The sequence below is a fragment of the Meleagris gallopavo genome, chromosome 24, assembly GCF_905368555.1.
Source record: "Meleagris gallopavo chromosome 24, MGAL_WU_HG_1.1, whole genome shotgun sequence".
NCBI lineage: Eukaryota > Metazoa > Chordata > Aves > Galliformes > Phasianidae > Meleagris > Meleagris gallopavo.
The window spans coordinates 3,045,085-3,062,326 of NC_139427.1; the positions used below are offsets into that span (position 1 = coordinate 3,045,085).

General features: G+C 46.2%; 1 protein-coding gene across 4 annotated transcripts in view; it reads left to right on the forward strand.

Moving 5' to 3' along the window:
* The window catches only part of LOC100538523 (tetraspanin-15-like), a 37,060-nt gene that overhangs the window by 12,545 nt on the left and 7,273 nt on the right, over positions 1 to 17,242 (forward strand). For 2 of the 4 annotated variants that reach the window (XM_085242916.1, XM_010723158.4), the window contains exons 3-7: positions 4,555 to 4,629; positions 6,959 to 7,054; positions 11,770 to 11,883; positions 16,075 to 16,128; positions 16,681 to 16,797. In XM_085242916.1, coding sequence (XP_085099042.1) covers positions 4,555 to 4,629; positions 6,959 to 7,054; positions 11,770 to 11,883; positions 16,075 to 16,128; positions 16,681 to 16,797 — 456 coding nt within the window. The remainder of the gene's footprint in view (positions 1 to 4,554; positions 4,630 to 6,958; positions 7,055 to 11,769; positions 11,884 to 16,074; positions 16,129 to 16,680; positions 16,798 to 17,242) is intronic. The other 2 variants (XM_085242917.1, XM_085242918.1) reach the window with 2 other exon arrangements.

Genomic DNA, 17,242 nt, shown 5'->3' on the forward strand with positions numbered 1-17,242 from the left:
ACACTGATTATTTCCACTTTCACATTCAATTTCTTGCTGTGTCTCCATTCGCTGTCATTCTAGGAGTGGTTCGGGATGGTTTTGCAAGCAACAAAAGGCATGCTTTATCCCTCCCAGGGCTCTTATGTTGAGCATCACCAGCAAACTCCCAGCACGTTGTGTTCTTTTACTTGGTGCTTGCTCCATTTTGTTTCTCGTGCAGGTTTCTTTCTTTTTTAATCTCATCCCTGTGTCAGCAACTGCAATAACAACAGCCCTCCTTGCAGTGAATCAGTGGGGCTTCATAAAACCCTCCTTTTGTGTGTTTTTTTAGGGGGGCATGAGCATGTTGTAGCTCTGCCTGGTGCACTGCAACATCTGTCTTGGTCTCTGGATGGGAGTGGAGGGTTGTAGAATCATAGAATGGCCTGGGTTGAAAAGGACCACAGTGATCATCTGGTTCCAACCCCTGCTGTGTGCAGGTCGCCAACCAGCAGCCCAGGCTGCCCAGAGCCACATCCAGCCTGGCCTTGAATGCCTGCAGGGATGGGGCATCCACAGCCTCCTTGGGCAACCTGTTCCTGTTCCAGGTCACAGGACTTTTGCCAAGATGGAGGTGATGGCAATCTGGTAGACGCTGAAAGTCTGTAAAAACCCAAATGAGGGAAAGAAATGCTTTTCTGATAGGTGTGGGGAGCAGAGAGGGGCATATTTGGTCTTGAGAGCTGGCATCTACAGGACAGGGTGCAGGCAGGGCTGCATATCTGTTGGGTGGGGAAGGACCAAGCTGTGTGCTTGGGGCTCTTGGGTCATCCCAGCCAACTATTTACAAGGCTGCCAGACCTCTGGGAGTTGAAAACAGATTTCTTGGTCATTCAGATGATGAAGCATAAAGGAAATGTGTATTTCAACTCAAAGCTTGGCAAATGCACGTGTGAAACCCAGTGAAGTGGATGGGCAGAGGGGCAGGAGAGGCAAATTGCATGTCCTGTAACTAAAACACCACAGTGCATGAAGCAGCATCCCAGGCACCACAGTGACAGAGGGGGTTATTGCTGTTTTTCTATAGAAGAAGGTGCTCTGTAGTCTCAGAAGAAATAACCACTTCCCTCTCCAGATGTCCAAAACCAAAGGATTGCTTTGATGCAGACTCCTGTGTGTGTAACCCCTCCCTCCCAGGTTGTGATTCTCAGAAAGAGAAGGTAAATTGCATGAGTTTCTTTTCATCTTGGCAACAATTCCAGGTTTTCCATTCCTTGCCAACCTGTTGCTGGTGTTAGCAGATCCCAACCCTTTTCCTGTATAGGCTTCAGTGGGCTGCCTGAGCTCCTTCCCTTGGGAAGCAAGTATAGAAATGGACAAAAATAAGATATGGTGACATATTTGTGTGAATGCAAAACAGTTCCATTCCAGTGGGAGGCTTAATGGTGCTCACAACAAGGATAAAACATTCCATGAGGATGCTTGTATTAAATAAACCTCTCTCGTGCCTCAGGTTGGACGTTAGGAAAAACTTATCTGAAAGAGAAAGCTGGATTGAGTGGTGTCACCATCCCTGCAGGTGTTCAAGAGACATTTAGATGGGCCTTGACATTACTGAGGGAAACACTGGTGATGGGTGGATGGCTGGACTGGGTGGTCTTGGAGGTCCTTTCTACCCCTAGTGGTTCTATGGTTCTATTCTATATGGCTCCAGGAGCTCTCTCCCATCCTTGTGGCTGCATCCTTTCCCTTCCACATCCCTGGCAAACAGAGCATTCCTTTACCATCCCAAATGCCATTCATGTCACCTCAGCAGATTTGAGCCTCTTGTGGCCATGAGAGTGCTGAGAGCTCAGCAGCAGGGAGCAATGCTCTGCCTCCACCCACGGCTGCAGGCACTTTGCATAGGCTGGAATCCCTGCATGGTTTATTCACCCCGAGGCATCCAACCTTCCAGAAATACCCACCCATCCCTGACCCATAGCAATCCTTTCTGCCCAGGGTGTGTTTAAGCTGCAAATTGGAGATGGCTGCGTGATGCCCGTGCTCTGGAAACGAAACACTTTCAGCTTTGCACTCCTCTATGAATCCATCCCACATCTAGAAGTGCTTGCTGTGCACCAACCAAGGATTTCAGGTGATCTTTAAGCTTCTGGGAGAGCAAACTTTGCAGCAAAACATCCCACCTGACACAAGGAGATGGTAGAAAGAGCGCTGGGAGGCTACCTGGGAAGCACAGCTCCAGGTGTATGCAAAGCGATGAGCTTCGTTAAGGGCAGCTGACTGCAGCAAGTGTTAATTTAATGACAACTGAGAATCTTTTCCCTTTGCCAGACATCTTGAGCAAGATAAATTGGCAGCTGAGGGTTTTTTAAGGCTATTTTTTCTTTGTGAAGTGTTTTGCTTCACGCTCTGCAGCTCCTCAGCGCGCTGCTTTTGCTTTGCGATTTATTTTTTTTTTTCACTTTATGATTTTTTTTTTTTTTTTTTCCAGCTTGCTGCAAACCTACAGGAATTCAAGGCAGGATTAGATGCTACTTAGGGTGGGTTTTTGCTCAGTCACTGTGCAGCTGGAGCCTTTTTAAGAAAAGTAAAATGCTGTTTTATTCATGCCTGGTCTGGCAGGTAACAAAGGCTGCGATGCGTTCGTAAGAAGGGTGATTGCAGACATTGACAACGTTTTTGCTCCTACACACGTGTTCCTATTACTGATGGTTGCTGCAGTCCTTGAGAAAGCAACAACAAAAGGCACTTTCTGCTTTGTCAGTGCAGTCAGTGAAGGGTCTGCCTGCTCCATTCAGCCACTGCTTGGTTTTCATTCAGGCTGAACGCCTGCAAAGCTGGAGATGGGGTTTGTAGCTGCTTTCCTTGCCAGCCTTCTGTACGTGATAAGGGAAATGTTGCATGGTGTCCAGGGCAGCTGGGGCATAACCTGCATGACCCCCAGGTTTGCACTTTGCCTCTTGGAAGGATTGGCAATCAGCCTCTGCCAGCTTCTCCCTTTCTGTGTCTGTCTTTCTGACACAGAAGTTGCACTTTTCATTCATTTTCATCCATTCACCCGCTGCTCTCATGGAAGCAAAGGGCTTTAATAGCTGTGAACCTCATCTGATGAAGTATTTGAAAGCAGTCATTTTTCTAAACAGCCAGGTACAGCTGACATCCCCTGGACTTATCCAAAATATGGCCACGTTTGTCCATAAACCAGGCAAGACTCCTGGACATGAAATATTAACCTTGATTTCAATATGCATGGAGCAGGCTGGATTACATTACGTGAATCTTGCTTTTTATGCCTTGACTTGACAAGCTGTGCAGCAGAAACAGACCACAAGAATGAGATGGAGTGGGAGACAAAGAAATCGGTGTGCAGCACTCAATGGCCAAAACATGAGGAAGACTCAACTGCATCACCCCGGGCTTCCTGCTGACTCACATTCCTTTTCCATCGGGTTTGATGCGTGCTGTGTTGTCTCTGACTGTGGGATAATGGTTGTTTGGTTACAGGATTCCCCGCCTAATTAAACTTGGCCCATTAGAAGCTGATTTAGCTGATGGGAAAAGCAGTGCTGCTTCTCCAGTGGGACTGCACTGGTTGGCTGTTAGCAAACAAGCATGGTGCACAACTCAGCCAGGGGTGGTTAATGAGAACCCTGCAGTTTGGGGTTTGCACACCAAGCAGGCTGCTGCTGCAGGGGTGCTTTGGTCTCACTGAGCTTGGGAAATAATTTCTGGGCACACGGATCCGTGCAATGTCTGCTTCATAACAAGGCTCTGCTAATAAACCAGTGGCCAAAGTGAATATCATGGTAATAATTTACCTCCACTCGCTTTATTTTTTATTTTTTTCCATTTTTGTTTGGATTTTTAGCTGGTTACCATGGTAACTTTCACCTTCCTTTTACTGGTGAGTCTCCAGAGCCACAGAGGAAGGTAATGTTGGGGAGATCGATGCATGTGAGCCAAACAGAGCTTTGCTGTCCATCCTCTGCAAAGTTGGGTGCAGTCCCAGATGGGATCTCTCACACAGGACTGAGGCTTTAGGAGTTGGGCTGCTGGAATAACAAACCTCCCAGCTGAAGTTGTTTGCTTCATCAGGGCACCAATTTCCAGATCAAGTTTTTTTTGCCACCATCAGTCTGTCAGAGATGTAGTTACTGCCCTGCTCTGGGGAAGGAGAACTTTCCATTGGATGCCTGGCCTGGAAACATCAATGTTCAGCCAAGGACTGGCATTCCATCATAATAGATGTTGGCATTTCTCTGCACATCTATATCCACTCAGAGGAAATACTTTCTTCCACTGCATCCATTTTGCCTGTTTCCCCACGCAGAATTTAGCCATCCAAATTACATTTGGTTTCTTTTTTGATCCATCCTTCCTTCCTGCCATTCATTCTACCGGATAGCAAATTTAGGACTGATATCTTTGGAGGAGATTTGGAGCTCCCTGGGGAGATCGTAATGAAATGATCTGATTTCTAAGTGTCTCTGAGCATCCTTTGGTTTCCAGCTCTCTCTCATCACAGCTAACTGCTGGCAGCGGACACAGCCTGGCTTGCAGCAGGGCTAATCCTCCTCTGTCTCTTTCCAGTTCTTTTGGGTCCTTCTGGTGATCTTCATCACAGAGCTGCTGCTGATATTCATTGAAATCATCTTTGAAAACAAGGTGAGTGCCATCAGGAGGCTGGAGGAGCTGCTCCTTGGCTTAGCACAGTGACAAGCTGCAGCCCTATGCATGTTGGGGGGAAATTTCCTTCTCACCTTGTGTATATATCTGCCTATGAGCTAAGAATGGAAGATGTTGGTTGTTCTTGTTCTTCTCAGGCTGCACCTTGCACTCCAGAGCTCCTACCATGCAGCAGCTCCCATACAGACTCCCAGCCAAAAATTCTTGTGCTTCTCATCAAGCTCCTTGTCTCAATTACATTAACTGCTGGCTTGTGTGCAAGGACAGGTTTGAGTTATAGCTGAACCAGCAAGACTGGTAAATACTTCCAATGGAAATATTCCTGGCTGCCCAGCTTCTGCTGAAGAAACCACACTGTATTCAGTTTTATTTTACTATTGTAATCAATCATACAATTAAATATCAAATCTCAGCCTCTGCTGGATGGAGGGATGTGCAAGCCAGGAGAACAACATCCAAAATATGTACATAAGGGCTCTAAACATCAATTCACTTTTGTAGAGACAAATTGATGCTTTCAAGCCTTCAAAGGCTTATGGGCTGGGGCTGGGTTTGGAATTCAGGCGCTTGGTGAGACCCAAAGTGGAAGGGGAGGAGAATGAATGGATGCTGCAGCCAGCTCTGTCCAGCAGCTCTCCAAAAACCTGGGTGTCAGGGCACCAGTGGAGAGATGTGATTCTATAAGGAAAATCAGAGCACTTGAGTCCTTCCCACGTAAAGGAAATCAATATGTGCTGGCACAGCACGTGCTGGCTGTATTTTCATAGAACATGTTACAAAATTGCTGACTTTGCTCCTTCTCTCCACCTTTGTTCCCCTGTACTGATGATGCTCAGCACCGCCCTGTGCAGCAGGAGAGGGGATCACAGCTTTGCAGGAAAACTCAGGGGATGAATCAAACCATTAGTGCATAAATCATCCCTTAATTTAAATCTAATGTGTAATTTGGAAATCAAACAGCGGGGCGGAGAGAAAAGAGACCCAACAAGTGATGAACCACCCGACCTAAAATTGTGAGGAGGCACAAATGTGCATTTGGGGCAATGCTTGTCAAGCTAGTCATGGAGATTTGATTGGGTTTTGTATTAAATAAGTAGGGGGAGCTGACGAGGAATGAGCACAGTGGTCTTGCTCTGCTGAGTATTGTAGTGCACTCTGTTGATATGCAGATGGTTTGGGGGATTATAACACGTTTGGTGTCCTCTCTGCAGCGTTATCTCCAGCTCTTGGAGCTGAGATCTCATTTGGGATGCTGTCCCCATCTTGGGATCGTATGGGAAGATGATGGGATTGCAGGGTGAGCCCATCTGGGGAGGAAAGAAACAGGGAGCAGCAGAACTCGGGCATTGCCTGTTGGAATGCCATGGAGCAATGTTTGAATCAGTGTTCACAGGAGTGGTTTCTGAGAAGCTTTTTCTGTTCTTCTACCTGATCCCTCACTGTCGACAGGCTTTGTTTCCCACTCTGACATGCCTTCATTTTCTTCTTTTTTCTTCTCTTCCCCATCTTCATCTCCCTGCTCCCAGTTCACCCAACCCCTAATTTTCATGTCAGACTGAATTATGAAGAACAATGTTCTTTTTCTCCTCTCATCCCTCACTTCTAACTCAGAAAACGTTCCCTTTTCCTCCATTAGCATTTCTGCCTGGCCCTTTTTCAGGAGCAAAGTGGCAAACCCACGCCAGGCTTGGCATAGCACATTTGGAGGCTCTGCTCCCAGCTCACAAATAATCTTCCCATGCATCTGTGAAATGCATTTTCCATTTGGTTAGCATTTAATTTGAAGCATCAAAGCTCCCTTAGAGATACAGGCAGCTCACAGAGCCACATTGCTGCTCCATGGGCACGGCTGCATCACTGGAAGGTTTGTTGGGATTGCTGGTGATTGAGGGCTCTGATGAGGACTCTGCTCCCATGTGCAGCCCATCTGAGGTGCTGTTGGCTATCAGAGGCTGTTTTGCCTCTTCCAGATGCAGAGCACCCCCACCAGGGGTTAAAGCTACGTCAGAGATGAGGTTGGAGGTCTATAGGGAGCTGTCAAGAAGTCGTCACCCTAATAATTCAATTGGATATGCGGCACACAGAAAAACTCAGGTGGGTGAAGGATGGTGGGTGCAACTATGAGAGCTCAAAAATGATGAGTTATGCCCCAAAAGGATTGGGACAGCACACAAGTTAGATTCTTTTTCTAGTAACAGCCAGCAAAGCTTGCTATGAAAAGATTTCTCTGCGTGATTTTCATAGTTTGTGATATTTTGCTGTTGTCTGTTCCAAGTGTGAGATGTGTTTATGTTTCTCCTGTCCCCAGATGAATGCAGTTTTGCACTCTAACATTCAAGAGGGCATTCGGCACTATTATGACGACCTTGACTTCAAGAACATCTTGGATTTTGTCCAAGAAAAGGTTTGGCTTTGGAGGAAGGGTGGCACAGGGGGGGAGGGGGCTCATGGAGTTTTACAAGCATGCAGTGCTGTGAATGGGAAGCATAAGGAGTGGTTCACTCTGTGCCTCACTGAAGGAGAAGCACACTGGTGGCTCAGATTTGATTTTCCATCAGCCAGAACCCACACAGATCCCTTTCCCCAGGCCTCTCATCCTCCAGTCTGCACACGTATCTGTCCCAGCTGCAGAATTCGCCACTGCCCGTGTTAACCTTCATGCAATTGCCTTCTTGTTTTTGGCAAGCACCTTCTCCTGGTGTGTGCTATGAAAACATCCTTCAGTTCTATGCTGTGGCGTGGACAAGGAGATATCACCAAGATATTTGTATTTCCCAGAGCCAATAGAAAATCAGCTCCCAATTCCTGAAAGATCTTTGGTCATTATCCCAAGCTGCAGGGGAACAGCTGGAAGACGTGTAAAAGCCTCTCCAAGACTGCAGCAACCCCCAGGTGGGCTGCCTTAGATAACTATTTTTGAGACGTGTCATTGAGCCAGGCAAGCACTTGATGGGAAAACTGCCAAGAATTTCTTTTCTCCTGGTAGCTGGGAGGAAAGAAGAGTCCCTGGCTTTCCACGGGCAGCACTGTGACTTGCAAGAGCAGTGCTCATCTGCACCCAGTCCTGTTTTGGGGCTTGGCCATTCTGTGAAGCTTCTTTAATTGTGTGGCTGTGCATCTATTAAGCATGGCACCTAATGCTTAGAGGCTGCCATGGCTTGGCAGCATCCGTCTCCTGTTCTCAGGCCAACCTTCAGATTGATAAACTGCTCTCCTTGCAACTATCACTTCTTTTTGAACCAAACTTATTGTGTGCCTTGGCTGCTGTTGCCTCATATTTCATGCACTGTGTAGCTTTTTTGAGATTTCTGCTGATCATGCACTGTATCAAATTAAAATGTCTTCCTTGTCCCTATTTCCTGCTGTTCCTCCCCTCCGTCTCAAAAAACCCGAGGTAGGTGTGCTTCAGAGCAACGATCATAGAATCATAGAATCCTTAGAGTTGGAAGGGACCTTTAAGGGTCATCAAGTCCAACTCCCCTGCAGTGCACAGGGATGTGGAGCATCCCTCCAAATGAACTGAACATCCAAACAGGGAGGAATCAGTCCCTGACACGGGACCTCTCAGACACAGCCCCTAAGTTACACACAGGATTGAGGCAGGTGGTTGAGTTGTATTGCCAGTAGTGGGTTATGGACAAAACTCTGCCATGCTAACCCTCCTCCATGAAGCCATTCTCATGCAATATGTGCATTCAGCAGACAGCTCACTAACCTTCTGTAAGGGTCTGACTTGAAGTCATTACCCAGTCATTAGTTGGCTCTAATTTATTCTTTGTTTTCCAGCATTGGTAAGGAAACAGTTCATGGGAATTTGGGGAATATAGTTTTGCTCCTGTTTTGATGGAATGTATTTGGTATGTCCGTTGCAAGTCTTATTGCAAGAGGGGAAATGCTGGGCTCAAAGCTTTTGGTGAATGTTTTGAGGGAAAACAGTGGGGGAAAAACGAAAGCTTGAGATCTAGGAGAGAAAAGAGGAAGAAATCGCAGTGAAATTGCACGCTCAGAGCTTCATTGTGGGGAAAGGAGCCAGGCTTCGCCACCACAGCTGCATTCTGATTAATGTTTCTTTGTAATAAATTGGAGCATCACAGATATGTGAATTTTACCTCTAGCTTTGAAGGAGCCCATGAAGCTCCTTTGATGTAGCTGAAATTGATAGCAGATGGTGCCCTCCATGTTCCCCTCTCTGTAAATACCCACCTCTGACTCCTGCAGCCATCATTACTGAACCAAATGCATCAGTAAGACCGGGAGCCCTCTGAAGATCTCGAGGCTTAAGAGATCTCAGGGAAGATCTTTATCTTTCTAAAGCTTGGCTCCAGCCTCTCTGGGAGGATGCTGTAATTTGGTCTTCTCTGAACGGAAGATAAATGGACGCTGCCACGAACCACCAGAAAGTACAGGTTGGAGCCATCCTCAGTGCGCCTTGGCAAGGAGTGGGGACAAGATCTTTGCAGGAAGGTTTCTGTGTCTCCAACCAAGCAAGGATCAGGCACTTATTGTATGATGTCAGCCCCTGTTTATGGTGTTTTCCTGTTGACCTCTTCACTTGACTGTTTTATTAAGGTTTTCTCTGGGAGATACTCGTCTCAGAGTCTCTCTCTGTACTCAGAAGTTGTGGCCACTTCTGGCATTGCTGAAAAGTCTTTGCACGTTTTCTGTTCCAGCAAGAAAAGGAGCTTTGCAAGAATCTCACTGCTGTGAGCTCGTGTTAGCACAGCATTTGCAAAACAGGAACCAGCAGTGCTATCAGTGATTGAAAGGCACCATCCCATCACGCCAAGGACAGGAGCAGGGAGAAGCAATGCAGAAGCATAACTGCTTTCAAGAGACGAGAAATGGCAGCATTCTGGCAGCTCGACAGCCCTTGGGTTCCATAAAACACAGCTGAGCTGCTGATGGTGTTCTCATAAAGGATGGGGGGGGGCCCTATGGGGCTTTTCAGGACCTGAGCATCTTGGGATGATGAAAACGTGTAGCCAGCATGGAAGGATTGCACCCAGACTTGGTGTATTTTGCAGTCAAAACACAAGCTCAGAGCACCTTGTTACCACTTCTTTCTTACCCTTGCCATTTGCTGTGCCAAAGCCTCGTCTGCTTGCAGGTTAGCTGGCACACAGCTCAGGGAAAACCACACCATGCTCCTTAGGATTGAAATTTTGTGTTCACCCTCTGTCAAGCAATGCTTTCAACCTGTGCTGAATACCTGCAGATGCTTGACCTGGTATCGAACAGTAAAACAGCAGGGAAGGGGGGTCCTTTCCTGAATAACAGTTGTGTGTAGAAGCATGAATGATAATATTTTATGTACCATGATTATTGCTCAAGCAAGGTGGGTTTACCTGCCAAGACTGACTTGTTTCTGCCTGTGAGATGGCAGGTATCAGAATGAATAGTACTTAAGAAATAATACTTATCTACTGGTATTACTCATTTGTGCTGAGCTGCTGCCCTTTGCAGCCCAGGGATGCAGGGTTGGAGACCACGATGAGTCAGAAGCCCCACTTTGCTGCCAGTGATGAACTGCAGCTCTGTGCTGCTCCTCCTCTGAATCTTTTTGGTGGTTTGCTGAGCACAGGTGGGACAGGGGGAGTTCAAAAGCCAGGATTTGAATTTCAAAGTGATGGTGATTCGCACTCAAAGCTGAACAGCTCCAAACTCAAAGTAAGCCTCAGAGAGAGGAAGGCACTGTGCTTGCACACCTCTTTCATTTTCTCTCTCAGGAAGATGAAAGGCAGCTCCCACCTGCACATCTCTTTGGAGAACTTTGCTTTGAGGCTGCTGCACAGGATGATGGCATTGGCTGTGATGAGTGTGCGTGGCTCTTCCCAAAGCAGCCCCCAAGGCTCCGTCTGCAGGCTCTGCTGTTGTTTTCTGCTTGTTATCCCTTTCAGACCTCTGCAAGCCCCCACGAAAGTAAAACACAGACCCAGGTCTGCCTCAGACTATAGGAAATAAATCCAGGCACAACAGCAGTGCAGCCTAAGCCTCTCTTTGCAGGGAAGAAAATACCCCAGGGAGCTCTCCTGCAGTTGGTAATGCTCATTGCAAGGATTTTATATCAATTCTTGCAAGAAAAGCAAATGGAAGAAACTTCTTTGCAGCACTGAAACATCGAGTAGTGCAGCAATATCCAATATTTGTTTGGGGGTTTTCCTCCTTTTTTCCTGAGTTAGTTCTGCAAGCTCGCCTCCCTCACTGACATAGATGGCATTAAAAGCAATAAAGGCAGGTTAAAACATAGTTTGAAATCCAACCAGAGGAGCTGGTGCCTCTTCCTATCCCTGTGGGCCAAGTATTGCCAGCAATCTACAGGAAAGGGAACAGATGCTCCCAGAGCTCAACCTGTCCCAAAAACTGTTCCTTGGAGATTGTTGTGCTTAAAAAAAATGGGGAAAACCCTTTCTGTCTCGCTGAGCACACACACACCTCCTCCCTCCCCTCCCCACTCTTTTGAGGGGGAAAATTGTTAAGATTGAAGCTTGTTTACCAAAAGAAGGGATGACTCGGGATATATTAAGCCCACTTTTATTCCGTGGAGAGCAGAATATGACATTCATTAAACTTTTATTATTATTAATATTATTGTCCAAACAGAAGAAAAAGAAGCTTTTTTCGTTCGTAGCTGCAACATTTGATCTCTAATTTAACCTGACGGGAAGAGAAATGGCTGTTAGACACTGGAGTTTTATCAGCATATTGGCAAATAGCACCAACTAGTTGAGCATTCATTCAAGGCACTGGAAGAGCATCTCTCTTGCATGCCCTGGGAATAGGATGGATTAATCACCTGTAATTAAATCAGCTGGAGCAAAGCATGAATGAGCCTCCTCTTTCCTGGGCTTGTGAAAGCTGTGATGCCTCCAACACATGTAAGCACAGTCTTCTATCTGCTGCATGTCTCTAAAATGCTGCTAAACATCCATTTTTTTGTTTGGTTGGTTGCTTTTCACCCTTCCTGCTTAGAATTCTGGAAAGCAAGAAGTAACTGGGGATCTCTTCACACCAGCAACAACAGAGATGCAGTGCAAGGCTGGAGGGAGATGGGAGAGTGGGCTGGGAACATCACGCTTTGTTCATCTGCCTGCCTTATCCCTTCCTTTTCTTCCTTTGCAGTTTTCTTGCTGTGGTGGTGATGAATACCGGGACTGGGAGGTCAATCTGTACCACTCCTGCAATGGCAGCGGACCGCTTGCTTGCGGCGTGCCCTACACGTGCTGCATCAGGAAGGTAAGGCAGCCAAGGCACAGAAAGTGCCTCTACTTAAGCAAAATTCCATCTTCTCTCTGGTTTCTGCACGGCTTCTTATAAATTGCATTTTGAATTGTGTCTAGGGATAGCTGTGTTTTGGTGGGCTCTGCTGTTTTAGTGTAGTGTGAATAGCAAAGCGCTGGGCTGTATTGTGCCAAGGGGATGTTTGAAATGCTGAGTTCCCGTCTTTCTACCTACTGTCAGGCATTACGTCTGGTTTGGAGGGTGATTTGACAAAGAGCAGCATCTTGAGCTGACTTGGCTGTATCTCAGCATGGATCAGGATCAGCTGTTGTCCTTTCCTTTTGCTCTCCTCTGCAGTGGCTTGCTGTTCTCAGCTTGCTGTCACTGGGTTTAGCAGTATGAGAGGTTTGTGAGTTTTGCTGTGAGAGGAGACATGAGAAGAGTTTAGGAAAAAGCCAGGAGCTGGGCGAGAAAAAGTGCAAATATCCTCAGCTGCTGTGGCTAAAAATGCTGCCAATATTGCAGAGAATAATTTGCTCTGTTTAACACCAGTGATGGACCCCTGGGCCCCCAGCACATTGCTTTGGAGGACTGCAATACTGATGGAATGATGAACACCAGCCAGCTCTGAACTTGTGCAGAACTTGCTTGTATGCTTGCATGTATCTTAAGTCTAGCATTGTTGTTGGCCTTTTTATTTATTTTTTAATGGAAAAAAAGAGGGAAATTAAATATATTTTGTTATCAGTGGAAGGCTGGCATGCAAATCAGCTGCGAAAATAATTATTTTCTCTAATCAGGGCGTTGATTAAAGATCTCTGTCAGCTCCTGAAGATGGAATTAGAAATTCATCTCCTGTCTTTTCTTTTATTACTAGTGAGGATGTGTTGGAGAAAGTCAAGTGCATTTTTCGGTATTTTTACACTCCCTGTGGTTTTTTAACAACTTGGGAAACAAAAATCCTTCACCTGGCAAACTGTTTCGGAGATGGAAGGAAACACAGATATCGAATGTAGTGGAATAAATAATAGAATCATAGAACGGCCAGGGTTGGAAGGGACCTCAAGGATCATCAGTTTCCAACCCCCTGCCACACGCAGGGCCACCAACCTCCACATCTCACAGCAGCCCAGGCTGCCCAGGGCCCCATCCAACCTGGCCTTGAACACCTCCAGGGATGGACGGGGATCCACAGCCTCTCTGGGCAGCTGTTCCAGCACCTCACCACTCTCTGTGTGAAGAATTTCTCACTGATATCCAATCTAAATGTTCCCTCCTTGAGCTTAAAGCCATTCCCTCTTGTCCTATCACTGTCTACCCTTGTAAAAAGTTGATTCAGTAGGCAACTTTTTGGCTTCCCACTTTAACGAGCCAGATCTGGAGGATGCCCTAGCCCAAGGAAGGGAAAGCCCATGGCAAATCCTGTATGCTAACTTCAACAATTAAAGCTTGTGAGAGTGTCTCTGACAGGTGGAGAAGTTTTATGGGAAGTGAGACACCCCATAACTGCATGTTGTGTAAGCTCCAGCATGGCTCTGTACGTAGACACATGTTGAAATGGCAGAGTTGTCATGGGAGTTATGCCTGCAGGCTGAGAAGGTGGGAGAAGCACCGTGGGATGAGGATGGTTGGAAAAAGCTGGTTGGGCTGAGTGATGCAAAAACCCTGCTCAAATCCCTTTCCACCAAAATATTGCTTTTAAAGGCTGAAAAGAAGATCTTACCTTGGCCCTGTATGAATTTGTCTGTGTCTGTTTGAAGTGAATGCCAGCAAAACAAACAGCTTTTTATCAGTCCTTTTGCTCTCAGGCTTCTCAATTCAGTCCTACAAACCAAGGCAACACAAGACAGCAATATCCCAGGCTGCAGATGTTCCTTCTGTGTCCCTTCCAGCCTGGGAGCTTTTGTTGGACGCGGTGCACTGCTCATTTGTTTGAGTGGTTACTTTGTGAGTTTGTCTGGAGGAAAGAACCTGAAACATGGATTTGGAGGTCATTTGCAATGTGTCGTCAGCCCGTCATTGAATGCAGACCTAAAATCATCCCATTTTCTGAGGGGGGACTTTTCCTATTACAGATCCCTCCAAAGCATTGTATTCCATTCCCTTGGGCATCTCCCAGGGCAGGCTGAGTTGTATTACTGAGAACAGGCATCCTCCAAAATCTCTCTTGCTATTTTGAAGAGTCTCATCTCCAAGGTCTACCCAGGAGTAAGGAATGGGCAAATATGCACCTACATAAGGGGCTGAGATGGGACCCTCATCTCTGAGTACTTTTCTCAATGATTTTCCAATGCATTTTTTCATCTTGTGGGGAAAGTGTGGGTAGCTGTGCCTCTGCCAAGCACAATTCTTTGAATTGTCACTGCTGACATCTGGCACAGGTTTTGGGGGGAAAAGCAGCCAATTATAAAAAGCAAGGATCACAGCCTTTTGCCCTTGGTTGGTTTAAAATGTCTGGTTTTGCTGCTGTTTTGTGGCCTCTGGATGCATCAAAATTAATTCAGGTAGAATAAGGGCTGTCACCTCTTTTTGTGTTAGGAATATCCATTCAGCTCTGACCTTTGCTTCCATGCAGCATCTTGACAAAAAATTGATCAAAACTGAAGCATCAGTTTTCTCCTTTCTGCATTTGGCCCCAACGCAAGTTCTTGAGGGAACAGATGGGCAGGGCTGGGGGTGACTGAGAAACCCTTCAGTATTTGATGCAAGAAAGAAGAAAAGTGGCAATTTGTGCTGCAGCCAGATGTTCAAATGGATGAGCCCTACAAAAAGCAATTGTGTCACCAGTGAGGATCCTATGATGTCCACATGTGAGCAGCAAGGCCAGCTGAAAGCTGCCAAGAACGACGGTTTGGGGATTAATGGGTTTTTGTGAATTTCTTTGTTTATAATGCAAATGAAATAGATGGATCCTCGATCGTGCACGTGTTCCTTTGTATCACTACTGGCAATGGCAGTGAGAGAACTGCAAGTTCTCCATACCCACATTCTCCATTTCATGGGCCAAACCCAGGCTGAGACTTCATCCCAGAAACGCCAGCAGGTGCTTTGCTGCTAATCTCTGGATTTCCCTGCAAACCTTTAGTAGGCACAAGGACTAATTAGTCTCCTTCATCTGTAAGCAGAGCACTGAAGTGATGAGAGAAGGGATTTTGTGAGTAACGTAGATAGTCTTGTAGAGTATCACTGGGATAATTTCCCTGCCAATTACAGAAGGAACAAGCTGCAGCTTTATGGCTGGGACCTGAAAGTGCACATTTCTTTTATGCCGTGTCTTGCAGGAAAGCATAATTTACCCCTAGATGTGCACATTTCTTTTTCATCTCTGTGCCTCCAAAAGCACGGGAAGTTTTTGTTTTGTTGTCCAGGAGCTTTTGCTGGTTGCCAAAGCCATCTTTCTGAAAGCGTGATCATTTCAGCTTGTTCTTATTTTATGGATACAAGGCCCCTTTAGAATCTCACAGCATTATGGAAAATGCTGTTTTCGTAATGAAATAAGCCAAAAACAGATGAAAAGCCAACATCAGAAGATCAGTCCTGAGAGGTACGAAGTAACTGGCTGGCTCAGGACGTGCTGAAGCTCCCCTCCCTCCTTCCCCCCCAGTGTGGCTTTTCATGGGATGAGTAAGAATTGGTTTTGTAACCGATGTTAGAAAATGTTGTAGTCCATTAAAAATGTACCCCTTCCATCCTGATGGAAGCAGAAGAATTTGGACTGATTTAATTTTATAGAGCTCCAGAACAGCAGTGCTTGGCTGGGATTTCTCTCATAAGCTGCAGCTCTTGAAATGCATTCATTGGCCAACAGTGATCTAAGCACTCAGAGTCTAAAATCCTAAAGTTTGTCCCTGGAGTGCTGGGAGGCTTTGGGGAAATTCCCTTTTGATTTCTGGAAAACCAAATATGTTTAATCCTAGTGAAATTCCCGTTGTTATGAAGGGGAGACGCATGTGAGAAAAATGTAAGAAAAGGAGGTTAGAATTAAGCAAGGGGAAAATCAAGGGAACATCTTGCAGAGCTGCTTTGTTCAGTGCTCACGTAACACGGAGGTGGTCCCAGCTCGAATCACTGGACAAGAGATGAGAAGCATCCTCTGAAATGGCAGAAACCAAAGGGGAAAGTAGTTCAAGAAAATCATTTTCTTATTTCCTATCTGTTGCCTTTGGTTTCCTGCGGCCCAAGTTCATGCCATCTCTCTGTTCACAGGTCCCTGGAGAAGTCATTAACACCCTGTGTGGATACAGGACACTCGATAAAGAGGTAATCTTTGCTTTTTCCTTCTTCTGTACAAGAAACCCTTGTGAAGCCCTTCCCAAAGCACCCCTAAAACGACCTGAAGCTCTGCCTCACAGTGGAAGGCTCTTCCCAATAGGGACAGCTGTTGCTGCGGCTGTATATAAATTTATTTTTATTTGTATTGATTAGCATCCCAAGGTCCTGCATGGGCTCAGAGGCTGTGGGCACGCAGCACGTTTGGGTGGTGTGTGCAGGCTTTGGTGGGGCCTTTTGGGGAGAAATGAGCTCTCTTTGGTCAGTCCTAGCAAATGCTGGCCCTGAGTTTTGGTTTTGGTGGTGGAACTGATTGTGAGGCCCCCAGGGGTGGCTGAAGGACTTGTGACAACAGAGAGATGCAGAGTGGACTGTGACTACAAAGGGACTGTTTTTTGGCAAGAAAACCCAGGGAAAAGAAGTCCAGTCTAAGAAATGGATTCTCAAACACTTGCCATGGCGCTCCTTTGCAGAACGGAGCAAATCCATCCCAACCCACAACCTCAATTCTGACTTTGGTGTTTCTTTTCAACCTTCCTCCAGCGCCTGGAGCTGCTCGATGTCATCCACGTGAGAGGCTGCATCCACGCCGTGGGGCTGTGGCTGAAAGATAACTTTGAGTCCACTTTGAGCATTGTTTGCTCCCTGCTGCTTCCCCAGGTAGGTTGTGGATCAGGTCAGCAGCATCTTGGCTTCTTTCTCTGTGCTGGGGGAGGAAAATAATTTGGTTTTAGGTAGTTTTCCCTGCTGCATTTATATCTGAGATGTGTGTCTTGAGGTAACAGCACTTTCTAGAGCAACCTTAGCAAAATTGGTAATTTACTGCTGTGGTGCTGGCTGTCTCACAGCACACTCCCACATTTAATTAATGTTCAAGTAATAGCATTTGAAAGCAAGACGTATATGATACCCAGAAATCATGTTGCATTTGTTTTTACATCTCTCTTCAAACAGTGCATAAATATCAACCAAAATAAACCATAATCATAAATTCAGCAGCTATTTCCATGCATCATGAAATCTGTGTTTAAATCATTGGCCATTACCAATGCCTGAGAATCCAGGCAGCTTTCCAGCACAGGTAATTAAGCTCTCCATCACAAAT